Below are 21981 nucleotides of genomic sequence, written 5' to 3'. Positions count from 1 at the left end.
GCTATTTGTATACCCTAAATTTCTCTTTGCACACCCTTTTTAAAAAAAAAAAAAAAAAAAACTCAAAGGAAAAGACCATTTGGCCCTTCCCTCACCCACACACCCCATCCTCATCTCCCCCCCGTACACACCCCACCCCTCACCTGCAAATTTCCCTCACCTGCAAATTTTTTTTTTTTCTTCTTCACCGTCGCACCCTCCACCCTTTATCTTCTTCTTCTTCCCCCCACCCCAACCACCTCCCCCCGAGCCCTCCCCTCCTCTCCTCTCCTCTCCGACTCCTCCCCCCTTGCTCTGTTTTTTTTCCCTCCGCCGATCACCACCTTCCTCGCACCAGCAGCACCACATTCCTCGCAGAACCACCACCGCGCGCCACCACGTTCCTCGCAGCTAGCTCACCGTCGCGCGCCGGAGAGAAGATAACTTAAAAAAAAAAAATTGAAGTGGGTTCGGCGGACCAGTGCCGAACCCGATGGTTTCGTTCGGTAAGTACCCACCGAACAATCCTATTCTATTCGGCGGGTACCTGTCGAACGAAACCACCGGGTTCGGCACTGGTCCGCCGAACCCGCTGCATTTTTTTTTTTTTAATTTGTTTGGCTGTCTGCTGGGTGAGAGGAGAGAGGGAAGGAGAGAGAGAGAGAGAGAGAGAGAGAGAGCGCTGCGTGCGGTGGCTGGAGGGCTGGGGTGGTCGGGGCTGGGTTGGGCGCGGGGAAGGTGGTGCAGCAGGGAGGAGAGAGATGGGTGGTGCATGGTGGTGGGCACGGGGAGAGTGGTGCAGCAGGGTGGTGGGCGCACGGTGGTGGTGCTGTGCGCGGGGAGGGTGGTGCAGCAAGGTGGTAGGCGCAAGGTGGTGGTGCTGCGCGCGGGGAGGGTAGTGCAGCATGGTGGTGGGCGCAGGGAGGGTGGTGCAGCAGGGTGGTGGGCGCACGGTGGTGGTGCTGCGCGCGGGGAGGGTGGTGCAGCATGGTGGAGAGGTGGGGAGGGGGTGTGTACGGGGGGGGGGGGAGATGGGGATGGGGTGTGTGAGTTTTTGGTGTGTGTGTGTGTTTTTTTTTTTTCTGTTTAGGGAGGGTGTGCAAAAAGAAAAATGGATGGGGGTGTGTGGGTGAGGGAAGGGCCAAATGGTCTTTTCCCTTGAGTTTTTTTTTTTTTTTTCAAAAAAGAGTGTGCAAAGAGAAATTTAAGGTGTGCAAATAGCAGCACTCAAATCAAATCGTACGGCTATTATGGCTGCCATCACAAATCGTGACAATATTTCATAAATCAGAATGCTAGCTTCTTTTCTTAATCAACATTTTCAGATTTTCTTATATTTTGCAGTTTAATTTTTTATCTCAACCCCTTCATTTTTTACATCAATATCATCTCTAAAAAATCAATCCAATTAAAAATTGATTAGTTATGTAACTTTTATGTCTCAATCAAGTTTTGTCTGGCTGCAGTCAAAGAGTGGAATCTGACACCAAGAGATAGCCAATTTGCGTAAAGTGTAAACACTTGACAACCGACCATTTGCTATTATATTAGAGTCAAAAGTAAAATAATATCGTTTCTTAGTATTTAATTAAGTAGTATATATGCGTTGCAGCTGTTTTCCTCAGTAAATATGACCTAGTTAATTTAAGTATTTTAATTCAAATGGATTATGACTTTAACATTAGCCTAAATTACTTTAAATTTATGTATTTTTTCAAGTTGATACCTCAATTTAAAAAAATTACAAATTAATACTTTAAAATAGGACGAAATCAAATACTCAAAAAACACATGACATAATGACTTTGTTGTCACAATCAGTAGAGGCGTATGAGACAGCAGCCTTGTAGTCGCAATAGTGTTGTCACAAAATCCCGATGCAAAAACTATTTTCTCGTGTAGTGTTTATAGTGTATAATCAATATTTAAAACTTAAGTTTTAGGTTTAAACTCACGGATTTTGAGTTAACACACTTGAAAACATAAAAAACTAATTCTTAAGTCCTAAATGTTGACTAGACAGTCTAAAGTAATAAGCATGTATGAAGTAATTTTGTGTAAGCGTTATTGTAAACTGATGACAAAACACACAAGAATTAAGACAAAACATACACATACATAGGCTACATATCAATCAAGTCAAGGAATACCATTTAGTCCCTCAACGAAAAAAGTTGTAAAAGCATCCATTTGAGGCTTTGGTAGGACCGAGCCAACCTCCATGCCACCCAACACGTCTCTACTCTCGGTGAGTGAAATAGCCTTCATACCATCAATTCCAATATCCTCTATCTTATTGGGCCTGCCCCATCCAAAATCAGTCTCATAAAGAGTTAATTATACTTACATCTCTTGAGGTTTATTGTCTTTTCATATACACATTCTGGAGTTTCAATAATTACGCATACACCCCCTGAGATTTCAAAACTGTTGCATATAACCCCCTATAGTGAGCAAAAAATGATGAAAAATTATGCAAAAAGGCATGCTAAGGGGTTAAATGGCCTAATAAGATTACTCAAGGTGTAAAGTTCAACCTCAATACAAATATTTTATTTTTTGTTTATTTATTTTTTTCTCTTGTAGGGGATTATATGTAATAGTTTGAAACCTCAAGGGGTGTATGTGAAAAGACGATAAACCTCAGGGGGTGTAAGTATAATTAACTCGTCTCATAAAGGTCTAACTTAGGTGACCCGGAAACCATAACATGGAGCTTCAACCCAAACATCACCTCCCACTCCGAAATCCATTTCTCTGCCCCTCCAAAAATTGTCTTGTCCAACTTCTTAATAGTGTTTCTGATTGCTCTCGCCGCCGCAACAATCCCACCTTCCTCCAACAACTCATTCCTCACCACCATTGACCGGCCAAATCCGACACAATTGCCGAAATAGGTTGCCGGTACTAGATGGTCCAAACGCGTTAACCCACCCACAATAAACCCAAAATAATTCGGATCCTCACCACAACACTTGTGGTTAGGATCATTATTTTCTTGACTTTTAATCAAACAAACCCATACAAATGCACCTGTTAGATCGTAAGGTGATAAATGTACCGGTAGTGACTCATTTCCCTCGTTGCATAGATCAATAATCCAATTCTTAGGGGAGAGTGGTGGAAGTAAAATGGGAAGTGGTAAACGGGAATTCATAGAAGAAAAGAGGTTGGCTTGGAGAGAAGAAAGAGCCATGGTATGTCTAGGAAGGTTAGAGGGAGAGAGGTTTGCGGAGGAGCTGAGCATTGCGGTGGAGAGACTTGGCTTTGCTCAAGAACCTTCACTTTGGAGAGTTTAGCCATTGATGTGAGAGAGAGAGAGAGAGAGAGAGAGAGAGAGAGAGAGAGTGCATATATTGGAAACATGTGGTGATTAAAGTTAATATAAATGTGCATATTGGAAACATGTGGTGATTGTAAATAATATTTGATGATGGGAACTCAATGAAGACTAGGAAATGTAATTAAAAAATGTTGCATTTGATGTGCGTGCAGAAAGCGTGGTGGAATTGGGAATTTTAATTGGGAGGGTATGTTTGGGAATTTCTCAATTAATTCCAAGCAACTATCCGATTCTGACACTTCAATTATAGAGAAACTGTCAATGGAGGCTTGGGAGGCTTAAACATATTCTTCCTTAAATTTTATGCTCAAACTGTCAAACATTAGTGTTGATGCAAATTCTCGTAAGGTAGATGCAACAACTTAGATATGCTGATCTGGCTGATCAAGTGCTTCGCTGGATGATGAAGTGGATGCTGGTTGAGATCTTCCTGTAGACAAAAACAAGATCAAAGGAGATGGACCGGTGTGGTACCAGCCAAACACACTCCGATGATGAAATCAGTGGTGGTGTTTGATGGTGGATGAGGAAGAACAAAGGAAGAACTTGGGAGAATGGGAAGAACAAGGCAAATGTTCTGGGTTATTCTCAGCAAGTTGGGTAGGCTCTTTTTTGGATGGAAATGCAAAGTGTTTAGCGTGTGTATTGATAGATTGCTAGATGCTTCATTTTGTGCATATGTGGTGCCTTATATAGGCAAAGGAAAACTTAATGAATAAGTTACCTGCATGTGAATGAATGGTTGCCAGAGACCCACGCACCTGGTCAGACCTAGTTGCATGCTCAGCTGCTTGCTTCCTCAGCATTGAATGCTGCATTAAATGCAAGGTTGGAAGGTCCAGGCAAACTGTCCAGCAGTCATGAATGCAAGCCTGATATTCTGTCTGTCAGAAGATTGTGTCAGGTGCATTCAAGTGTGGCGGTTCGTCCCATCGTGATCTTCCTGGGAATGGCGGCGGAGAGCCGAGCCGAGCCGATACGAACACATGTTTTCATGTGAAGACACGAAGTCCATGTGTGGTCGGATCGGGCATGGGATTCCAGGCCGAGCCGGTCCCATAGACTGGGGGTCTTTCCGAGCTCTAACTGGTCGACGCCAGAACCCGAAAAGAGGCCATCTCCCGTGCCGAGCCGAGCCGGACCGGGATGATCGTGGGAAGATGGACACTCGATCCCACGGAAGATCATCGGTTCGGCTCGGACCGAACATGGAGGGCCGGCGTGGAGATCCGGTCTGAGCTGGCAGAGGCGATGCCGAGTGGTGATGACGTGGGGGTCAAAGTTTTGACCACTGAGAGTCAAACTCCGAGGTGGATGTTGACCAGCCACGTGTCGAGCTGTGATTGGCTGTTCGGATTGATGTGGATTTTCCCACAAACAGGAGTCCCCCAACTTCCGATCCGAGCGAGCAGTGGTGGATTGGAAGTTGGAGTGTAAGGACAATCCCAAAGGTAGTATGTTGCTTGATCCGAGCCGAACCCTACGAGCCCAGGTTCCCGAAGATCCGAACACAAGACGACTTGTGATTAGTCAAAATATCTCAGGGACAGGTGAAGAGACGTTTGATTTCTGCATGGGGGAACGTAAGGGTCACCTCGTTATGGGTATTTTTTTGAATGTTTGACAGGTGTCAAGATCTGGCATATGAAGCGCCAGAAATGAAGGGCTGAGATCGGTTTGCATGGGGGTATAAATCATGCCTTTCTCTCTCTTCCCTCTCACTTTCCAACTTTTTCAGAAACTCCCACTCTCTCTCTGCAAACTCTTCCCTCCTCCGCCGTGAATTTCCTCCTACCTCCGTCGTTAGTGCAGCAGTTCGGTCACGGTTTCGGGCAAGCGTAATCATAGACGAAGCCATTCCGAGTGTGTGAGGGGTGGAGGGATTGGCCGGACAAAAACCAGTAAGTGATTCTGTCCATTCTTGAGTTTTTGTGTTTTTCGGGTTTTTCTGGGTGTGTTCTTGGTGTTCTTGAGAAAAAGAACTTTTTGATCCATAAAGTGAGAGAGAGAAAGTAGAAAAACTGTTAGTAATGTCAGAGACTGATTCGAGTGGTCGGCTCGGATCGGGGGAAGCCTTCGAGGGAGACAGTGGGGCCGAGGTGAGCCGAAGCCCATCTGTGGGTGAGGCCGAGCCGAGCCGAAGCCCACCTGCGGGTGAGGCGAGTTGGGATGGCTTGTCCGAAGAGTTGGACGAGGCCGGCTCGGCATTGAACCGCAATCCGGGAGGAGAGCGCCGAGCCCGAGGGGATCAGGAAAACCCCGAGATACTGAGTTCCGACTGGGAACAAGGGACGGTCGAAGGAGGTGACGAAGAACCTCTCGACGTCGAGCCGATCGCCACCATTCCGAGCAGACTCACCTCGGGCTCGGATGAAAGGGATAGGGGGCACGAGGCGTCGACCTCGGCTCAGGGGGTGACGGGGAGTCCGATCGACCCGGACTTCTACGAGGAACTGCCGTGGAAGGCCGATCAGATCCCCAATGAGATGACCGAGTACCATCTCAGGGATTTGAGGAGTAGATACTCAGTCCCCGACTCCGTGCTGATGAGGTTGCCGACCGAGGGGGAGAAGCCGAGCCGACCCCCGATAGGATGGGTGACCATGTACCCGGAGATGTTTGAGAATGGGGTTCGGCTTCCCCTGCACACCTTCCTGCAGGACTGGCTCGCGACGATCGGCGCGGCGCCACACCAGCTGAACCCGAACGTATACAGGATCATCCTGTCCATGCACATCTTGTGGCACAAAGTGCACAAGTGTGTGCCACACAAGGATATCCTGTTCTGCAATTACGCACTGAGGTCGAAGCAGAGCGAGCTCGGATTCTACAACCTCCAGGCGTACTCGGGGCCACTCTTCGGTGGGAATCCCTCCTCCCAGAAGACATGGAAGAAAAGATATTTCTTTGTCTCTGGGGATTGGGAGTTCGCCGATCCGAACAGAATCACCTCGGCTCGGGTGCCCAGAGCTTTTAGAATTCCAGGTGGGCATTGGGAATTTGGGGCCGGTCCGAGGACAATTTGCATATGTCTTGTGTTAATTGTATTATATTTTTGTCTAACTCTTTTTGGTTTCGCCTTCGCAGTAAGCTGGGGCAAGTACAAGCTCCGAGGTGAGCTCAAGGACCAGATCGCCGCGATCAGGGACTCACCAGGAGAGTACTTGTCAACCAAGTTCCTGCTCGGGGAGACTCAGATCCGACAGAGCGGGATCTCCTGGTTTGTGCCCAGGTGGAATCCTAGAGCCGAGAGGGGAATGGCGCCCACCGAACTGGAGGTTCGCCTTAGGAAGAAAGCGGCTCGGAGCGTCCAGAAGAAGGCAGCGGGGCGGACCCCTGCCGAGCCGGTCCAGGCTCCTGCCCCGGCGGCAGCTCAGCCTAGATCTCCTGCGCCGAGACCGGTTCGGCAGGCAGAGAAGAGGAAGGCTCCCCAGGCCGAGGCCCCGGTGGAGAAGAGGGCTCGGGCCGAGCCCGGCGGTTCTGGTGCCGGAGCGTCCGGTTCGGCGCCCCTGAAGGCGATGGAGGTAGACCCCGGCCTCGAGCCGTTCGTCACGGGCCTTAAGCGCGTGATGACCGCGAGGGTGCAGGAGGGGCTGTGGACTGACCATGGCGAGCCGGGCTTCAGCCACCAGGCTCTGATCGTATCCCGCCAGGCCATGTTGGTAAGTCTTTTTTTACTTCGGACTTCGTCTTATTCGCTCGGTCCGGATTAGTAATGAATTTGTTTCTCTTGCAGCTCGCCATGAGGCAGTTCGAAGCTGCTAAGGCCGCCGTCGATGCCGAGGCGAAACTGGAGAGGTTTCGGGCACGGGTCGTAGAGCTGAAAGAGAAGTTGGCCGAGGCCGAGCGGACGGTCAATGCCGAGCGCGAACGGTCGGAGGGTCTGCAATCCAGGCTGGCCAGGAAGGAGGAGGAGGTCGGTCGGCTCGGCAAGGAGCTTGCCTCCTCGGAGCAAAATGTGGCGGACTTGAGGCATTATGTCGGCGATCTCCAGCGAGACATCGAGGCCGCTGAACGGAGGATCGAGAATGTCGAACTCCGACGTCGATCTGAAGTGCCGAGCGCCCAGGCACTGGCTGATGCCCATTTTGATGGGTATCAGGAGCTTTTGGAGGCGATCAAATCGAAGAGGCCGGACTGGGATGTATCATTCCTTGGCGAGTCCGAGGACGACGAAGACACCCAGGGAAGTCAACAGGATGAGCTTCCTCCTCTCGATCGCCAAGTCCGCGCCGAAGTCGAGCCGACTCCGGAAGATCCTCCACTGCCTGCATATGAGCCGACCCCGATTCCCCCGGTCCCCGAATCCGATCCCAATGCTGAGATGCAGATCGGCGGGGTTGAGGTGGTGCAGCTCGGCGAGGAGACGCCCGAGGAGTCTACCGAGCCGATCCAGGAGGGCCCTGCCGAGCGATCTGCATGATAGCATGATTTTATGTTGTCTTGTTTTTGTTTTTTGTTCCCGAGCCGAAGTGTGGCTCGGGTTTAATTGTTTTTGGAACAATTTGTATTTGGTTTTATGTTGTTTAATTTTATCAGAATTTTCTTTATATGATACAAGCTGCTGTCAGTTCGGCTCGGAAATTAAGCTAACGACAAAAACTAATAACACATGGAAAAGAAAAATGATAAAAGTGAAAACATAATAAGAACCAAGACATTTTGAGATCGGCTCGGCATGCCGATTAAAATGAAAATGAATGGTGATGATAAATTAGAACTTGTCCTCGGATCAGCTTGATAAGCATAACCAGGATAAGTAAAAATTTAAAAAACCCTAGTCATCTCGGATGGGCTCGGCATACCCATTGAGATATTTAGGAATGCAGTTTTTTGAGAAAAATATTCAAACCTACTTTCAGATCGGCTCGGCATGCACGATGAAAGTTTTGGTTGGAGTGTATATTTTTCTTTTAGAAATATCCTGTTGAACGTTAGGACTGTAGGAAGTCGCTTCGGCTCAGACAGGGATTTTTATAGACCTGATAAGTCTGTACCATGCCGAGCATTGGGCCGAAAGTGGCGCGCTAGTTCGGCACGGGAGTTTATAGACCTGATGAGTCTGTAATATGCCGAGCATCGGGCCGGAAATGGCGCGCCCGCTCGACACATGAGTTTATAGACCTGATGAGTCTGTAATATGCCGAGCATCGGGCCGGAAATGGCGCGCCCGCTCGACACATGAGTTTATAGACCTGATGAGTCTGTAATATGCCGAGCATCGGGCCGGAAATGGCGCTTCGGCTCGGCACATGGGTTTAGAATTTTTTCGAAGGAAACACTTAGATCTTTCCTCTTTGTTAGAAGTGTATAGGAGTAGAGTCCCCAGTGTTTACTTCGAAAAAATAAGAAGAAAAATGAGTAGAAATGTGCTCATCTTTTCATTGATTGGAATGGGTGTTAGGTCGGACAGTCCCCGATCCTAACTACATTTTTACTGGTAATAAGTCTTCAAGTGTTCAGCGTTCCAGCTATGCTTGAGAGGCTTCCCAGCCAGAGTGGCCAAGTTGTAAGTGCCGGGCTTGACTATGCCCGTGATTCTATATGGTCCGGTCCAGTTCGGATCAAATGAGCTCTCCTTGACGGCAAGGGGATTCTTTTTCATGACGAGGCTGCCCAATCCGAAGCTTCTGGGTCTGACCCTTTGATTGTAGTATTTGGCCACCCTCTGTTGATAAGCGGCTCGGCAGAGATTGGCGTCGGTTCGCCTCTCCTCGATTATGTCCAGGCCGAGCCGAAGTCCGGCATCATTGGTCTCGGGATTGTACGTGCCGGTTCGGAATGAAGGAGTCCCCATTTCGACCGGGACGACGGCGTCAGTTCCGAACGCCAATGCATAGGGTGTTTCCTTCGTCGAGTTGCGATAGGAAGTTCGATAAGACCAAAGCACCTCTGGCAAGAGTTCAGGCCAATTCCCCTTAGCATTATCAAGCTTAGTCTTGAGGGTTTTCTTGATGATTTTGTTGATGGCTTCGACCTGTCCGTTCGACTGCGGATGGTAAGGCGCGGTGAAGCGCAAGTTGATGTTCAGACGTGAACAAAAACTCCTGAACTTCTTGCAGTCGAACTGCTTGCCATTGTCCGCAATGATGGTGTGCGGCATGCCGAACCGGCAAATGATGTTCTTCCAGACGAAGGTCTCCATCCGTTCGGCCGTAGTTGTGGCTAGGGGCTCGGCCTCGGCCCATTTGGTGAAGTAGTCGACCGCTACCACCGCCATGGTGACTTGCCCCTTCGCCTTCGGCATTGGGCCGATCAGATCGAGTCCCCACTGCGCGAACGGCCAGGGACAGGATATGGAGGTCAGCAATTGGGGAGGTTGATGGGGAACCACGGCAAATTGCTGGCATTTGATGCAAGCGCGAGACAGATGGTGTGCGTCCTTGTTCAGCGTCGGCCAGAAGTAACCCTGTCTGATCGTCTTGTAGGCGAGGGCTCTTCCTCCAGAGTGGTTTCCGCATATCCCCTCGTGGATTTCTCTCAGCACGTCCTGACCTTCTTGGGGGGTGACGCACCGCAAGTAGGGCAGGGAGAAACTCCTTTTGTAAAGCTGACCGTTGATCATGCTGAACCGAGCCGACCTGGTTTTGATGAGACGTGCTTTGTCCCTCTCCGGGGGGAGAACCCCGGAGACCAAGTAGGTGATGATTGAAGTCATCCAGTTCGGCTCGGCCTCGGTTTGCATAACTGCGGCCTCGGTTTCGGCGGTGCTAGGTCTGTCCAGAATTTCGACTGGAACATGCCTGGCGGATCCGGTGTCTGTGGCCGAAGCCAGGCGTGCCAAGGCGTCGGCCCTGCAGTTTTCTGCCCTCGGGATTTGTGATATTTTGTATTCGCGGAAGTCTCCGAGCAGCAAAAGGGTCTTCTCGAGATAGGCAGTCATGCTGGGCTCCCGAGTCTCATACTCTCCCAAAATCTGATTGACGATTAGCTGGGAGTCGCTGAAGATGTTTAGTTTGGTCGCGCCGAGCTCCTTTGCCAATCTGAGCCCGGCGATGAGTGCCTCATACTCTGCTTCGTTGTTTGACGCTTGAAATCTGAAGCGAAGAGCATACTCCATCACAACTTGTTCCGGGGAGATCAGAACAAGCCCGGCTCCGCTTCCCATGGCGTTGGAAGATCCGTCCACATAGAGGGTCCAGGTGAGGAGATCTACCTGGCCGTGTTCGCCGATTGTGTTTGGATCGGACGCCGATGGCATAGCGTCGGTGCGCGGCGGATCCTCCGTCGAGGTGGTCGACTCACAGATGAAGTCGGACATGGCTTGACCTTTGATGGCCGTCCTGGGACGGTAGATGATGTCAAACTCGCCGAGCTCGATTGACCATTTGATGAGCCGACCCGAAGTCTCGGGTTTTGCTAAGATTTGTCTGAGCGGCTGATCCGTCAAGACAACGATTGAATGAGCCTGGAAGTAGGGTCTCAGCTTCCGAGCCGAGCTGACCAGGGCGAGAGCCATCTTCTCGAATTTTGGATACCTGGTCTCTGCATCGGCGAGGGCTCGGCTCGTGTAGAAGACGGGGTGTTGTACACCGCCGACCTCTCTCACCAAAACCGAGCTGAGAGCTGAGTCTGAAACAGAAAGGTAGAGGAAAAGTTCTTCACCTTCCTCCGGTTTGGATAATATGGGAGGTTCCCCCATGTGCCTTTTCAGATCTTGAAAGGCCTGCTCACATTGGGGGGTCCATTCTATGCTCTTCCCTGCTCCCCTTAAGGCTTTGAAGAAAGGGAGGCACCGGTCAGTAGATTTTGAGATGAACCGGTTCAGGGCGGCAACTCTTCCAGTCAGACTCTGGATTTCCTTGCGTGTCCTTGGGGACTTCATGTTGATCAAAGCCTGGATCTTCTCCGGATTGGCTTCAATCCCCCGTTGGCTGACCAGGTAGCCCAGGAACTTTCCTGACCGAACCCCAAAGACACATTTGGCTGGGTTCAGACGCATCTGATATTCCTTCAGGACTCCGAACATGTCTGAGAGGTCCCTGACGTGATCGTCCGCCTTGATGCTTTTGACCAGCATGTCATCCACGTAAACCTCTACGGATTTGCCGATGGAAGATCTGAACATGTGGTTGACCAGCCTTTGATAGGTGGCTCCGGCGTTCTTGAGGCCGAAGGGCATGACCTTGTAACAGTACATGCCGCGATCCGTTATGAAAGATGTGCCTTCCTGGTCGGACTTGTGCATCAGGATCTGGTTGTATCCAGAGTAGGCGTCCATGAAACTGAGGAGCTGATGTCCTGCTGTTGCATCGACGAGCTGATCTATTCTGGGCAAGGGAAAACTATCCTTGGGACAAGCCCTGTTCAGATCGGTGAAGTCCACGCACATCCTCCACTTCCCGTTGTTCTTTTTCACCATGACCACGTTGGCGAGCCAGTCGGGGTAGTTGACCTCCCGGATGAACCCGTTGTTTTGCAACTTGGTTACCTCTTCAGCCATGGCGGCGTATCGGACCGGATCGTATGACCTCCTCTTCTGACGGACCGGTTTGCATCCCGGGTCAGTGTTCAGCCTGTGGGTGATCACGTCAGACGATATGCCTGGCATGTCATCGTAAGACCAGGCGAACACTTCCGCGTTGGTACGGAGGAAGTCAATTATGGCGGAGCGCTGCTCGGGGCTGATCTGAGTCCCCACTCGGACGAGCCGATCCGGTGTCTCGGCCGAGATCGGCATTTCTTCCCAGGCCTCGGCGGGAAGGGGCCGAGATTCTGGGTTCGGCTCGGGAGTGAAATCGAACGTCTCCGCCCTCGGCCACCTGCCCGAATCAGCGATGGAGTCGAGTTCCTGTGAGTCCGGCAGCTGACCCTTCTGCTTGATCGAAGCGGCGTAGCATGACCGAGCCGAGCACTGGTCCCCCTGAATGACGATGCAGTCGTCGCCCACCGGACATTTGATGAGGAGGTTGGCGTAATGGACGATGCAGTCAAGGTCGACCAGAGCCGGTCTGCCCAGAATGATGTTGTAGGCTGACGGCCGCTTGACGACAATGAAGTACGTCATGCAGGTCTTCTTGATCGGCCCCTTCCCGAGCGAAAGGGGAAGGTAGATGTGTCCGAGGGGCTGAACCACTTCTCCCCCGAACCCGACCAAGGCAGGTGTATCGGTCTCCAGCTTATCCTCGCCGATGCCCATCTGCGCGAACGCAGAGTGGTAGAGGATGTTGACTGAGCTCCCTCCGTCGACGAAGGAGCGCGCGATGGTTGTCCCGGCGACCTCAGCCACTATGACGACCGGATCATAGTGGGGGAAGATGATCTCGTTTGCCTCGTTTGGCTCAAAGGTGACCGGTGCCCAGTCCTTCCGCTGTCTTTTGGAAGTGCTGGGTTGACCCGCCTGGATCGACAGGGACTCGTGTGCTTGAGCCGCCTGTCTGACATACTCCTTCTGGGATCGGTTCGAGTTCCCCACGAAGGTTGGTCCCCCCCCGATCGATCCGATGGCAGCATCCTGGACCTCGATGGTGTTGGTGGGCTTCTTCGGCGCGGCCTTGGGTACCCTAGGCCCACCGGCCAGGAATTGATTGATCTTACCCGCCCGGGCAAGAGTCTCAATCCCGTCGCGGAGGGCGTAGCAATCACCCGTGACGTGGCCGTGATTGGAATGATATTTGCAGAAGACGCCCTCCTTGATTTTGTCTGGGGGTGGTCCCTTGATCTCCCTTGCGACTGGGAGTTGGTCCTTGACCTTGGAGTAGATTGTCTCCAGACCGGCGTTGAGGGGAGTGTACTCCGTGTACTGGACAAACTTGGGTCCCTTGCCCAGAAGTTGGCGTGGCTCCTCGGTCCTGGTCTTCTTGGATTGGACCTGGGGTTTGGGAGTTGCAACCTCTCCCTCCTTCCTCTTGGCCGAGGTCGGCCTGGGATTCAGGGCCTCCACCTGAGCATCCCACTCCTCAGCCCGCGCCCACTTAGTGGCTTCGGCAGAAAGCTCATCGTAAGTGGAGGGAGGATTCCTCATCAAGTGGGAGCGGAGTCCCCCGGCGTGCAGGCCTTGCATGAGGGCATTCTTAGCTGACCTATCGTCGCAATCGTCGCACTTCGTATATTCGATGTTGAAGCGGATCAGATAGGCCTTGAGGCTCTCCCCCTCCTGCTGCTTGATGAGCGACATATCGTTCAAGTTGTAGAGTCGTTCGGATACAACCCGATATCTCGCCAGGAAGGCCCTCCGGAGGTCGGAGAAGGAGTCGATGGAGTTCGGTTGGAGGGTTCGGAACCAACCCCGAGCCGAGCCCTTCAAGGTCGAAGGGAAGATTCTGCACTTCGTGGCTTCAGATGCCTGGCGGGCCTCCATGGCGTATCTGAAGCTGTCAAGATGGTCGTAGGGATCCTTGGTCCCGTCATACTGATCCATCTTGGGGGGCTTGGTGTCGCGGGAGACCTCAGCATCCATGATTCTGCTGGTGTACGGGAGGGGAAGTTCCTCCCCGTGGTCGGCTCTACCGGTATACCCCCTGGAGACCTCGACATGTCCGAGCCGATCGTGGACGCTTCGGATCTGGTCCTGGACCAAAGTCCGAACAAGATTTTCCACATTGGGCGGGGTCGGCTCGGCCGCATTTTCCCCTGAGCACTCGGCCTGGTTGCCGAGTCTCTCACTCACCGGCTGACGAGTGAGCCTCTCGCTTGCCGGTTGTCGATCCGACATGATCATGGTGGACCCCAGTCGGTCGCTCACTGATCGCCTCCCCGAGTAAGTTCCTGATGGGGAAGGATCCTGACTGGCGATAGGGCCGAGTCTATTCCGAATCGGGCCCCTGGTTTCGGCCGAACCGGCAGGACTGTTGGCCCCCAACCTTGATTGGGCCGGGGGTCGTCGATTTGTATTCGGGTCGGCACGGTCTCCGCCCGAATCCCTGGGGGCACGTTTCCCGAAAGCCGCCTGTTTTTGCTGAAGAAGACGGTGGGCGTTCAGGCATTCAGCCTGTTCGGCCGGGGGCATGTCCTCGAAGCCCGGGAAGACGTGATCCGAGTCCTGCTGATCGGTCTGGTCGTTCGGCTCGGCAGGAGTGCTTTGCCGAGAAGGAGACGGCGAAAGGACCTCCTGCTCGGCTCGGGTCCGGCGTGATCGGAAGCCCGATCCCCCACTATTCTCGAGTTGAGCACGGTGGCGTGCAAGTTCCCCGGCCAGATCGGCCTGTTTTGCGAGCAGCTCATTATTCTGCTTCAGGAGTGCATTCTCAGCGGCCAGATGTCGCTGACTCTCCTTAAGGAGTTTGTGAGCGGCTCGGATTTTGGAGGAACCTTTGGACTTTGGCGTCCTGGGGAGTTGTGCTCCCCTCGTTTTCTCAGGTGTCTCAGGCTGATGTTGTTCATCATTCTGAGACGCTCCTGAAGAAGAACTGGTGTCCCGAAATATGGTAGTCATGATGACTTGCGTGGAGGAAGAGCTTAGCGTTTGCGGTGATGAACACAACGGCTGAAGTCAGCTTCCCACAGACGGCGCCAATCTGTTGATGCAAATTCTCGTAAGGTAGATGCAACAACTTAGATATGCTGATCTGGCTGATCAAGTGCTTCGCTGGATGATGAAGTGGATGCTGGTTGAGATCTTCCTGTAGACAAAAACAAGATCAAAGGAGATGGACCGGTGTGGTACCAGCCAAACACACTCCGATGATGAAATCAGTGGTGGTGTTTGATGGTGGATGAGGAAGAACAAAGGAAGAACTTGGGAGAATGGGAAGAACAAGGCAAATGTTCTGGGTTATTCTCAGCAAGTTGGGTAGGCTCTTTTTTGGATGGAAATGCAAAGTGTTTAGCGTGTGTATTGATAGATTGCTAGATGCTTCATTTTGTGCATATGTGGTGCCTTATATAGGCAAAGGAAAACTTAATGAATAAGTTACCTGCATGTGAATGAATGGTTGCCAGAGACCCACGCACCTGGTCAGACCTAGTTGCATGCTCAGCTGCTTGCTTCCTCAGCATTGAATGCTGCATTAAATGCAAGGTTGGAAGGTCCAGGCAAACTGTCCAGCAGTCATGAATGCAAGCCTGATATTCTGTCTGTCAGAAGATTGTGTCAGGTGCATTCAAGTGTGGCGGTTCGTCCCATCGTGATCTTCCTGGGAATGGCGGCGGAGAGCCGAGCCGAGCCGATACGAACACATGTTTTCATGTGAAGACACGAAGTCCATGTGTGGTCGGATCGGGCATGGGATTCCAGGCCGAGCCGGTCCCATAGACTGGGGGTCTTTCCGAGCTCTAACTGGTCGACGCCAGAACCCGAAAAGAGGCCATCTCCCGTGCCGAGCCGAGCCGGACCGGGATGATCGTGGGAAGATGGACACTCGATCCCACGGAAGATCATCGGTTCGGCTCGGACCGAACATGGAGGGCCGGCGTGGAGATCCGGTCTGAGCTGGCAGAGGCGATGCCGAGTGGTGATGACGTGGGGGTCAAAGTTTTGACCACTGAGAGTCAAACTCCGAGGTGGATGTTGACCAGCCACGTGTCGAGCTGTGATTGGCTGTTCGGATTGATGTGGATTTTCCCACAAACAATTAGCTTTATTTCATTATATTTAAGGTTTGGTTAGTTGATTTCACAACTGGTAATTGATTAGATTTGTAATTTTTGTTTTTTTCTCTTACAAAATGAATGGTGCGTATAGTTTGTTCATGTTTTGTGTGTTTGTACTGTGGACGAACCATTACTCTCATTTGGCAGCTACCGTGCCAGCCAGACATGTGATTCTGACCCAAAAAGTTAATCGATGAAGGATAATGATGGGTCTTTGGTGTACGAAATATTGGCAGAGATGATAAGATAATGAATACTCCATCCGAAGAGTGAAAACATCCGCAAAAATATCTCCAAATTATTAATTCTAAGATTTGAAATATGACCAAGGCTTCTTTACAACAATGCCCTCCGCCAGATAAGATTTTTTCTTATTTTGTCACATGAAACTTAAATCATTTTTCTACCACCTGAACTTTATAATATTTTTTCAAGGGTTTATTTCATATTTAGTACTTAAACTTTGACCCTTGTCTTAATGTGGTACCTAAACTTTTATTTGTCCCAATTGAGTACCTAAACTTTTATTTTGTGTCTAATAGGTACAAAAATTAAATTTTTGTTAAAACTGTCAATAAAAATTAGGGGCAATATAGTCAAAGTATATTTTAATTATTTTTTTATATGTTTAAAATTATTAAAAAAAAACACACAACAAACAAAAAAAATTAAAAAATTAAAATTAAAAAATAAATTTTTGAAGTGACTATATTGCCCCTAACTTTTGTTGATAATTTTAACAGAAATTCATTTTAGTACCTATTAGACACAAAATAAAAATTTAGGTATTCAATTGGGACAAATAAAAATTTAGGTACCACATTAAGATAATAGTCAAAGTTCAGGTACTAAATATGAAAAAAACCCTTTTTACAAAAACCTTCATCTTACAATCCGTTAAAAGAGTAGACGTGGCACCTATATAAATGAGTATTTTAATTTTTTTCTTATCTTTGGGCATGAATTAAACTCACACTTGTTCAACTAGCTTTCACATTAGCATTTCTCGCCATAATCAAGTGGGAAAGAAGCTGACGTACGTGAAAGTCAGTTGGACTAGTCTTAGTCTTTATTGGACAAAGTTAATACTCCTCCATCTAGGCGTTACATCATCTTTTTTAACAGATTATTGCACGAAGTTGATGGAATATGGGTTTTGCAATAATGTTGTGAAGTTCAGATATCAAAGTGAGATGATTTAAATTTTAGGTGATTTAAGTTTCAGGTGACAAAGTGAGAAAAGTTATATTTTATAAGGTGTATTGGTGCGAATAAGTCTTTGATTGAAGCAATATACAATAGCATTGGTCTGTTAGATCTAATTCCAACCAATTTTAAAGAAACCATACTCTCTTAGAGGATAGCACGCTGAAGAGAAAAATTTACATGTAACGAGTATATATATTTACTGTCATGTAATCATTAATTATGAAAAAGTGAATGTATACACTTGTTATATATAAGTTTTTTTCCACAACAAAAGATAGACAATATTTTTGAACGTTGACACATTGGTCAATTTGCTCCCCTATCCTTCTTCCAATGAAACGGGACGGATGCTGCTTATAAGTTATAAGTTTTATAACTCCAAAAACTATATTCTAATGCTTAATTCTTTTTATTTTTTAAGAAACTAAAATACTATGACAAAAAGCATAATGCGTAATCTTTATTATTATGTTTTGTTACTCCTTTAATGCCAAAGTTAACGTTGTCGGTAGTTGACAAAGGTTTTTGTTCTTCATTCAGTGAACGGAGATGATGAAGACGACTTTGTGATTTCAAACATTACATATATACTTGGACTGGGTTGATGCTAGGTTGGTTGATCGGTGTCGGTACACAAAGTGAATATGTTCAATCTCTGCGACACTCATCATAGTTAAGAAATCTTGGTGAAAAGCTTTGTCTTGTTGGTTATTATTGTTTTGAACTATATTTAATTAGTTAATGTGCGCAAGGGGGAAGGGGTTTGGACCCCATTTACCTCCAAAAAATCTTTAAATTTTTTACATTTTTCCAAAACTGACGAATTGAGGAAAAATTGACTGAAAATATGCAAAAATTTAGCAATATTTTCACAATCTCAGCGAAAAATTAACCATCTAGTATTTATAAAGAACTTGAAATAATGAATTAATTGTCAAAATATCCATAACCCAGAAAATAAAAAATTTCAAAGAAAATTTCACCAAAATCTTTGAAATTTAGTACTATGGCCGGTGGCACCTTTGTATCCCTAATAAAAATTACTAATCATAAATTATAGACTTAGAAATCTTCTAAATCATGTTAAGAAATACTCAAACATACCCAAATGATCCCTAAAGGCCCCCGAAATCACCATTGCAACATCAATTGCAACTGCACTTTTTGGTGTCGCTACATCAATTGCAATTGCACTATATATAATAACAAAACTAAAACCCAAAGAGCATTCGAAGAGTGTTCATACACTCTCATGAGCGTTGAAGTGCTCTCAAAGAGATTTTGAACGCTCGACACAAAATCGCAATACACCTAACTTGTGTATTTAATACTTTAAAAAATATAATATAAATTTAAGTATTTTTAAAAGTTGTTAGGTATCTTTGAGGCATGTAATAAATAAAGAGAGGAGACCCATATCTAATGGAAAAAAAAAAAAAAAAAACTAAAAACATGCCACGTGTTGCACTTGCACTACAATATTTTGCTCTATCCAACTTTTGATCTTTGAAAGACAAAGAAGATAATAGACTATTATGTCGATTTGGTACCGGGGTCAAACAGTCGCAGCTCCTAGTGATCAACGCGGAAATCGTATGTACATGTACATGTATGTACTTACCAATATCATGGCATTAATCAATCTTAAAAAACTTCAGAAAAACAAAATTGATGACAACGTACGTTGATTAAGTATTTGAAGCCAATTATTTTATCCTATAATTATTAATATTAATTGAAGCTTAGCATGATCCAGCTGTAATTTTCCCCTAAAGAAAGACTCTTGACTCTATAAGATGAAATGATTAGCAGATGCATGTATGTATGGTCTCATTTGGAAATAATGCCAATGAGTTGTTACCCAATAAAACTATACACATACACTTTGTTTAGTGTTTCAATTTCCTGTTAGTCACTAACTCCAAAAGAAGTCACTAAGTGGACCCCCCTACTTCATTTCTATTGTGTATGACACATCGGCACATTGGGTAGCTAGAGATGCATGAAGGCTTGATGATACCCCAAAGAATTATTTTTTGCATGTAGGCTATGCTGGGATTTCTATATTCATTTCAATATATTTATAAATGAGCTTTATAATCGGTGCTTGAAAATGTTGAAAATATTTTTAAGGTTTGGCAGATCACTAATTATCTTTCTTTAAAATTCATGCAAAACTTTTATTTTTTGGGGTTTGCATTGATAAAATCCTTGTTCTGTTAAGTTTACTAGGATTGATACGTTCTCCTCAATCGATCCTTCATTTATCAAATGAAGCTTCCCATCGTTCCAGGGAATTGATGGTTTGAAATGTTAAGAGTAGAGTTCAAATTTTGCCCTTTTTTTTTTATATTTTTTATAAACTTTAATTTATAATATAGTTAAAAACTTAAAACTGCTCATGATTTAGCAGAAAAGAAAAACCAGCACCTTTGCCCAACGGCCCCGACCCCATCCCCTGCGGCCCATCCCATCATCCACCGTCACTCCATTGCTCATCGAACCACTGTCCTCATTATCCGTGTTTCCACCCACTGCTAACGCTCCTCTCTTCCTTTTCCTCTCGATCTCTTTCTCTCTTTCCTCCTCATTTTTCTTTTCGACTCTCTCTCCTCTCTTTCTTTTCCTCTCGATCTCTTTCTCTCTTTCCTCCTCATTTTTCTTCTCGACTCTCTCTAACCAACGGCCTTACAGCGTGAAGTTACATCTACCATAATTTCAACAGTAATAATGGTTGTTACTGTTTAACAATGTCAATTTATCTAGTATACAAAATAAAAAAAAGACACGCCAAACACTTGACACCGTAGCATAAGTGCCTCCACATTTATAATATAAGATTCTTTAGCATTTTAAAAAATATAGATAAAATTTTTAACATTATAAATGTTATATGAATTAATTTAATATTAGAAAATGTAAAATGTACTTGTTTATCATTTATTTTAAAAATTCGCCAAGATATATATTGGTCTACTCTACAAGGAAAATCCAACTTTTTATGTAAAATCTCTTGGCTGACCTCAGAAGCTCATATTCACTATGCTGAGCTTTTTGAGAACGGATCAGTGGGTCCAAATTTCATGCCACGTGGGTTCAAACCGCGTCCCGAACAGGAACACATTCCTTAACTTCCTTTATCCATTTCTTCGGTTCTCTGCATCGATCATTAATCCTCCCCAGATTCTGCCTATTAAAATAATCCCCACCTTAAATTGTCAATCTTCTGATTCATCATTGGATGAATTAAAATTTCCAATTTTTTGATTATTTATTTTTTTTTTCAGAGTGTTCAACCAATTAGAGAGAAGATATAATTTGTAAGCATGCACATATCTTTTGCACTTGGGCAACGACTTGGAAGGTCACTTCCTCCCATGTTAAGTGACCACGTTTCATTCAAATCACATAGATTCCCATCTATAAATACGTAATGTTTTGCTTCAAAGTTGAAACCCTAAACCCTGTACACCAACATTTTAATCTAATTTTGGTCGAATTTCTTGTGCATGCATGGGAGATCAGTCCAATTCTACCATTGCCTATGGTCCTGCCTCTTCTACCTACAGAGGAGTCCGCAAGAGAAAATGGGGAAAATGGGTGTCCGAAATCCGTGAGCCAGGAACCAAAACCCGAATTTGGTTGGGGAGCTTCGAGACCCCGGAGATGGCGGCCGCTGCCTACGACGTGGCGGCATTACATTTCCGGGGATGCGAGGCTCGGCTCAACTTCCCGGAGCTGGTCAACAGCCTGCCCCGCCCCGGAAGCTCTAGTGCTGAGGACATACGCATGGCAGCACATGAAGCAGCCTTGAGGCTAAGAAGTAGTACTACTCCTCCTGCGGTGGCGGATCATCATGAGTTTGGTGGCGGCTCTAGCTCCAGCATGGCGGCCCCGCCGGTCACGGTGAGGCTCTCGCCCACCCAAATTCAGGCCATTAACGAGTCACCCTTGGACTCTCCTAAGATGTGGATGCAAATGGCTGAGGCTCATATGTTGGAGGAGTCTATCATGTTCTCTAACGACGACTTTGAGGAGGGGAATTATAATAATGTTAATCAGTCGGAGGATATGCAAAATGATTCTCTTTGGGATCCTTAGGTAACGTACACACATTGGTTAGCACAATATTATCATACACATTTATTTTGACTATTATAATTAATTTATACCCACGTGTGACGATCTAATATATATAGAAGTCTAAAATGTTGTTAAAAAGTGTGATATAATCATTAATTAAATAGAATTACATTTAAATATACGGTCTTAATTTACTATTTGACAATACCACATATATATGCTAGATTTCAGGTATGAGAATAATACTCATATATGAATTATATATAAATATTGAACAATACTTTTAGTGAAAAAATTAAGACCATTGGTAAATTTTGAGCTTCCATTAATATTCCTTGAAAAGTCCTAGGGGTGTTGGACCTTGTAGCAGAATGAAATAACTCACTGTTAGATGGAATAGCACTACTAGAGGATCTCTGTGTTTGAAGGAAACTAGACCATTTGTATATAGAAACAGAGATTTTTGGTAGATCCCATTTAACATTGGAGTTTTGGTAGCTCAAAGAAGTGTTGTAGTACTAGCTAGTGGGTGTAATTAATGGATTTGTGTTTTGTAATTAAGGGCCACAAACTCAGATGTTGGCTACTTTTTTCAACCAGCTGTAGAAGAGTGTGGTGTGAATTAATTATTATTTATTTGATGTGATGGAAATGAATTTGTCACTCAAATTAATGTGGTATCAATTATATGACTATATATATGAGTGTACTTTCGTTCTACTTCTCTTGATTAATTATTGTACATTATATTTTATTTTTAGTGGGACTCCACCTTTAATTACTTTCTTATGAGTTATGATGGATCCAAATGATAATGCTGAAATATTATTGCTTAT

At 46.7% G+C, this 21981-nt stretch overlaps 2 protein-coding genes across 2 annotated transcripts; one reads left to right on the top strand and one right to left on the bottom strand.

Annotated features, from left to right (window-relative positions):
- Positions 1–2118: 2118 nt before the first annotated feature.
- Positions 2119–3175, bottom strand: LOC147275413 (anthocyanidin 3-O-glucoside 6''-O-acyltransferase-like). Its single transcript, XM_086228411.1, has 2 exons — positions 2647–3175; positions 2119–2297 (listed from the first exon to the last, which is right to left on the bottom strand). The coding sequence occupies exons 1-2, from the start codon at positions 3173–3175 to the stop codon at positions 2119–2121; spliced, it is 708 nt and encodes a 235-aa protein (XP_086084537.1).
- Positions 3176–12160: 8985 nt separating this feature from the next.
- LOC147275412 (ethylene-responsive transcription factor ERF021-like) lies at positions 12161–21163 on the top strand. The gene is made up of 2 exons (XM_086227445.1): positions 12161–12179; positions 20583–21163. The coding sequence occupies exons 1-2, from the start codon at positions 12161–12163 to the stop codon at positions 21161–21163; spliced, it is 600 nt and encodes a 199-aa protein (XP_086083571.1).
- Positions 21164–21981: the final 818 nt, after the last annotated feature.

Source organism: Dryas octopetala, chromosome 9 (assembly GCF_963921425.1).
Source record: "Dryas octopetala chromosome 9, drDryOcto1.1, whole genome shotgun sequence".
NCBI classification, from domain to species: Eukaryota; Viridiplantae; Streptophyta; class Magnoliopsida; order Rosales; family Rosaceae; genus Dryas; species Dryas octopetala.
This window is presented reverse-complemented; position numbering and strand designations above follow the sequence as displayed.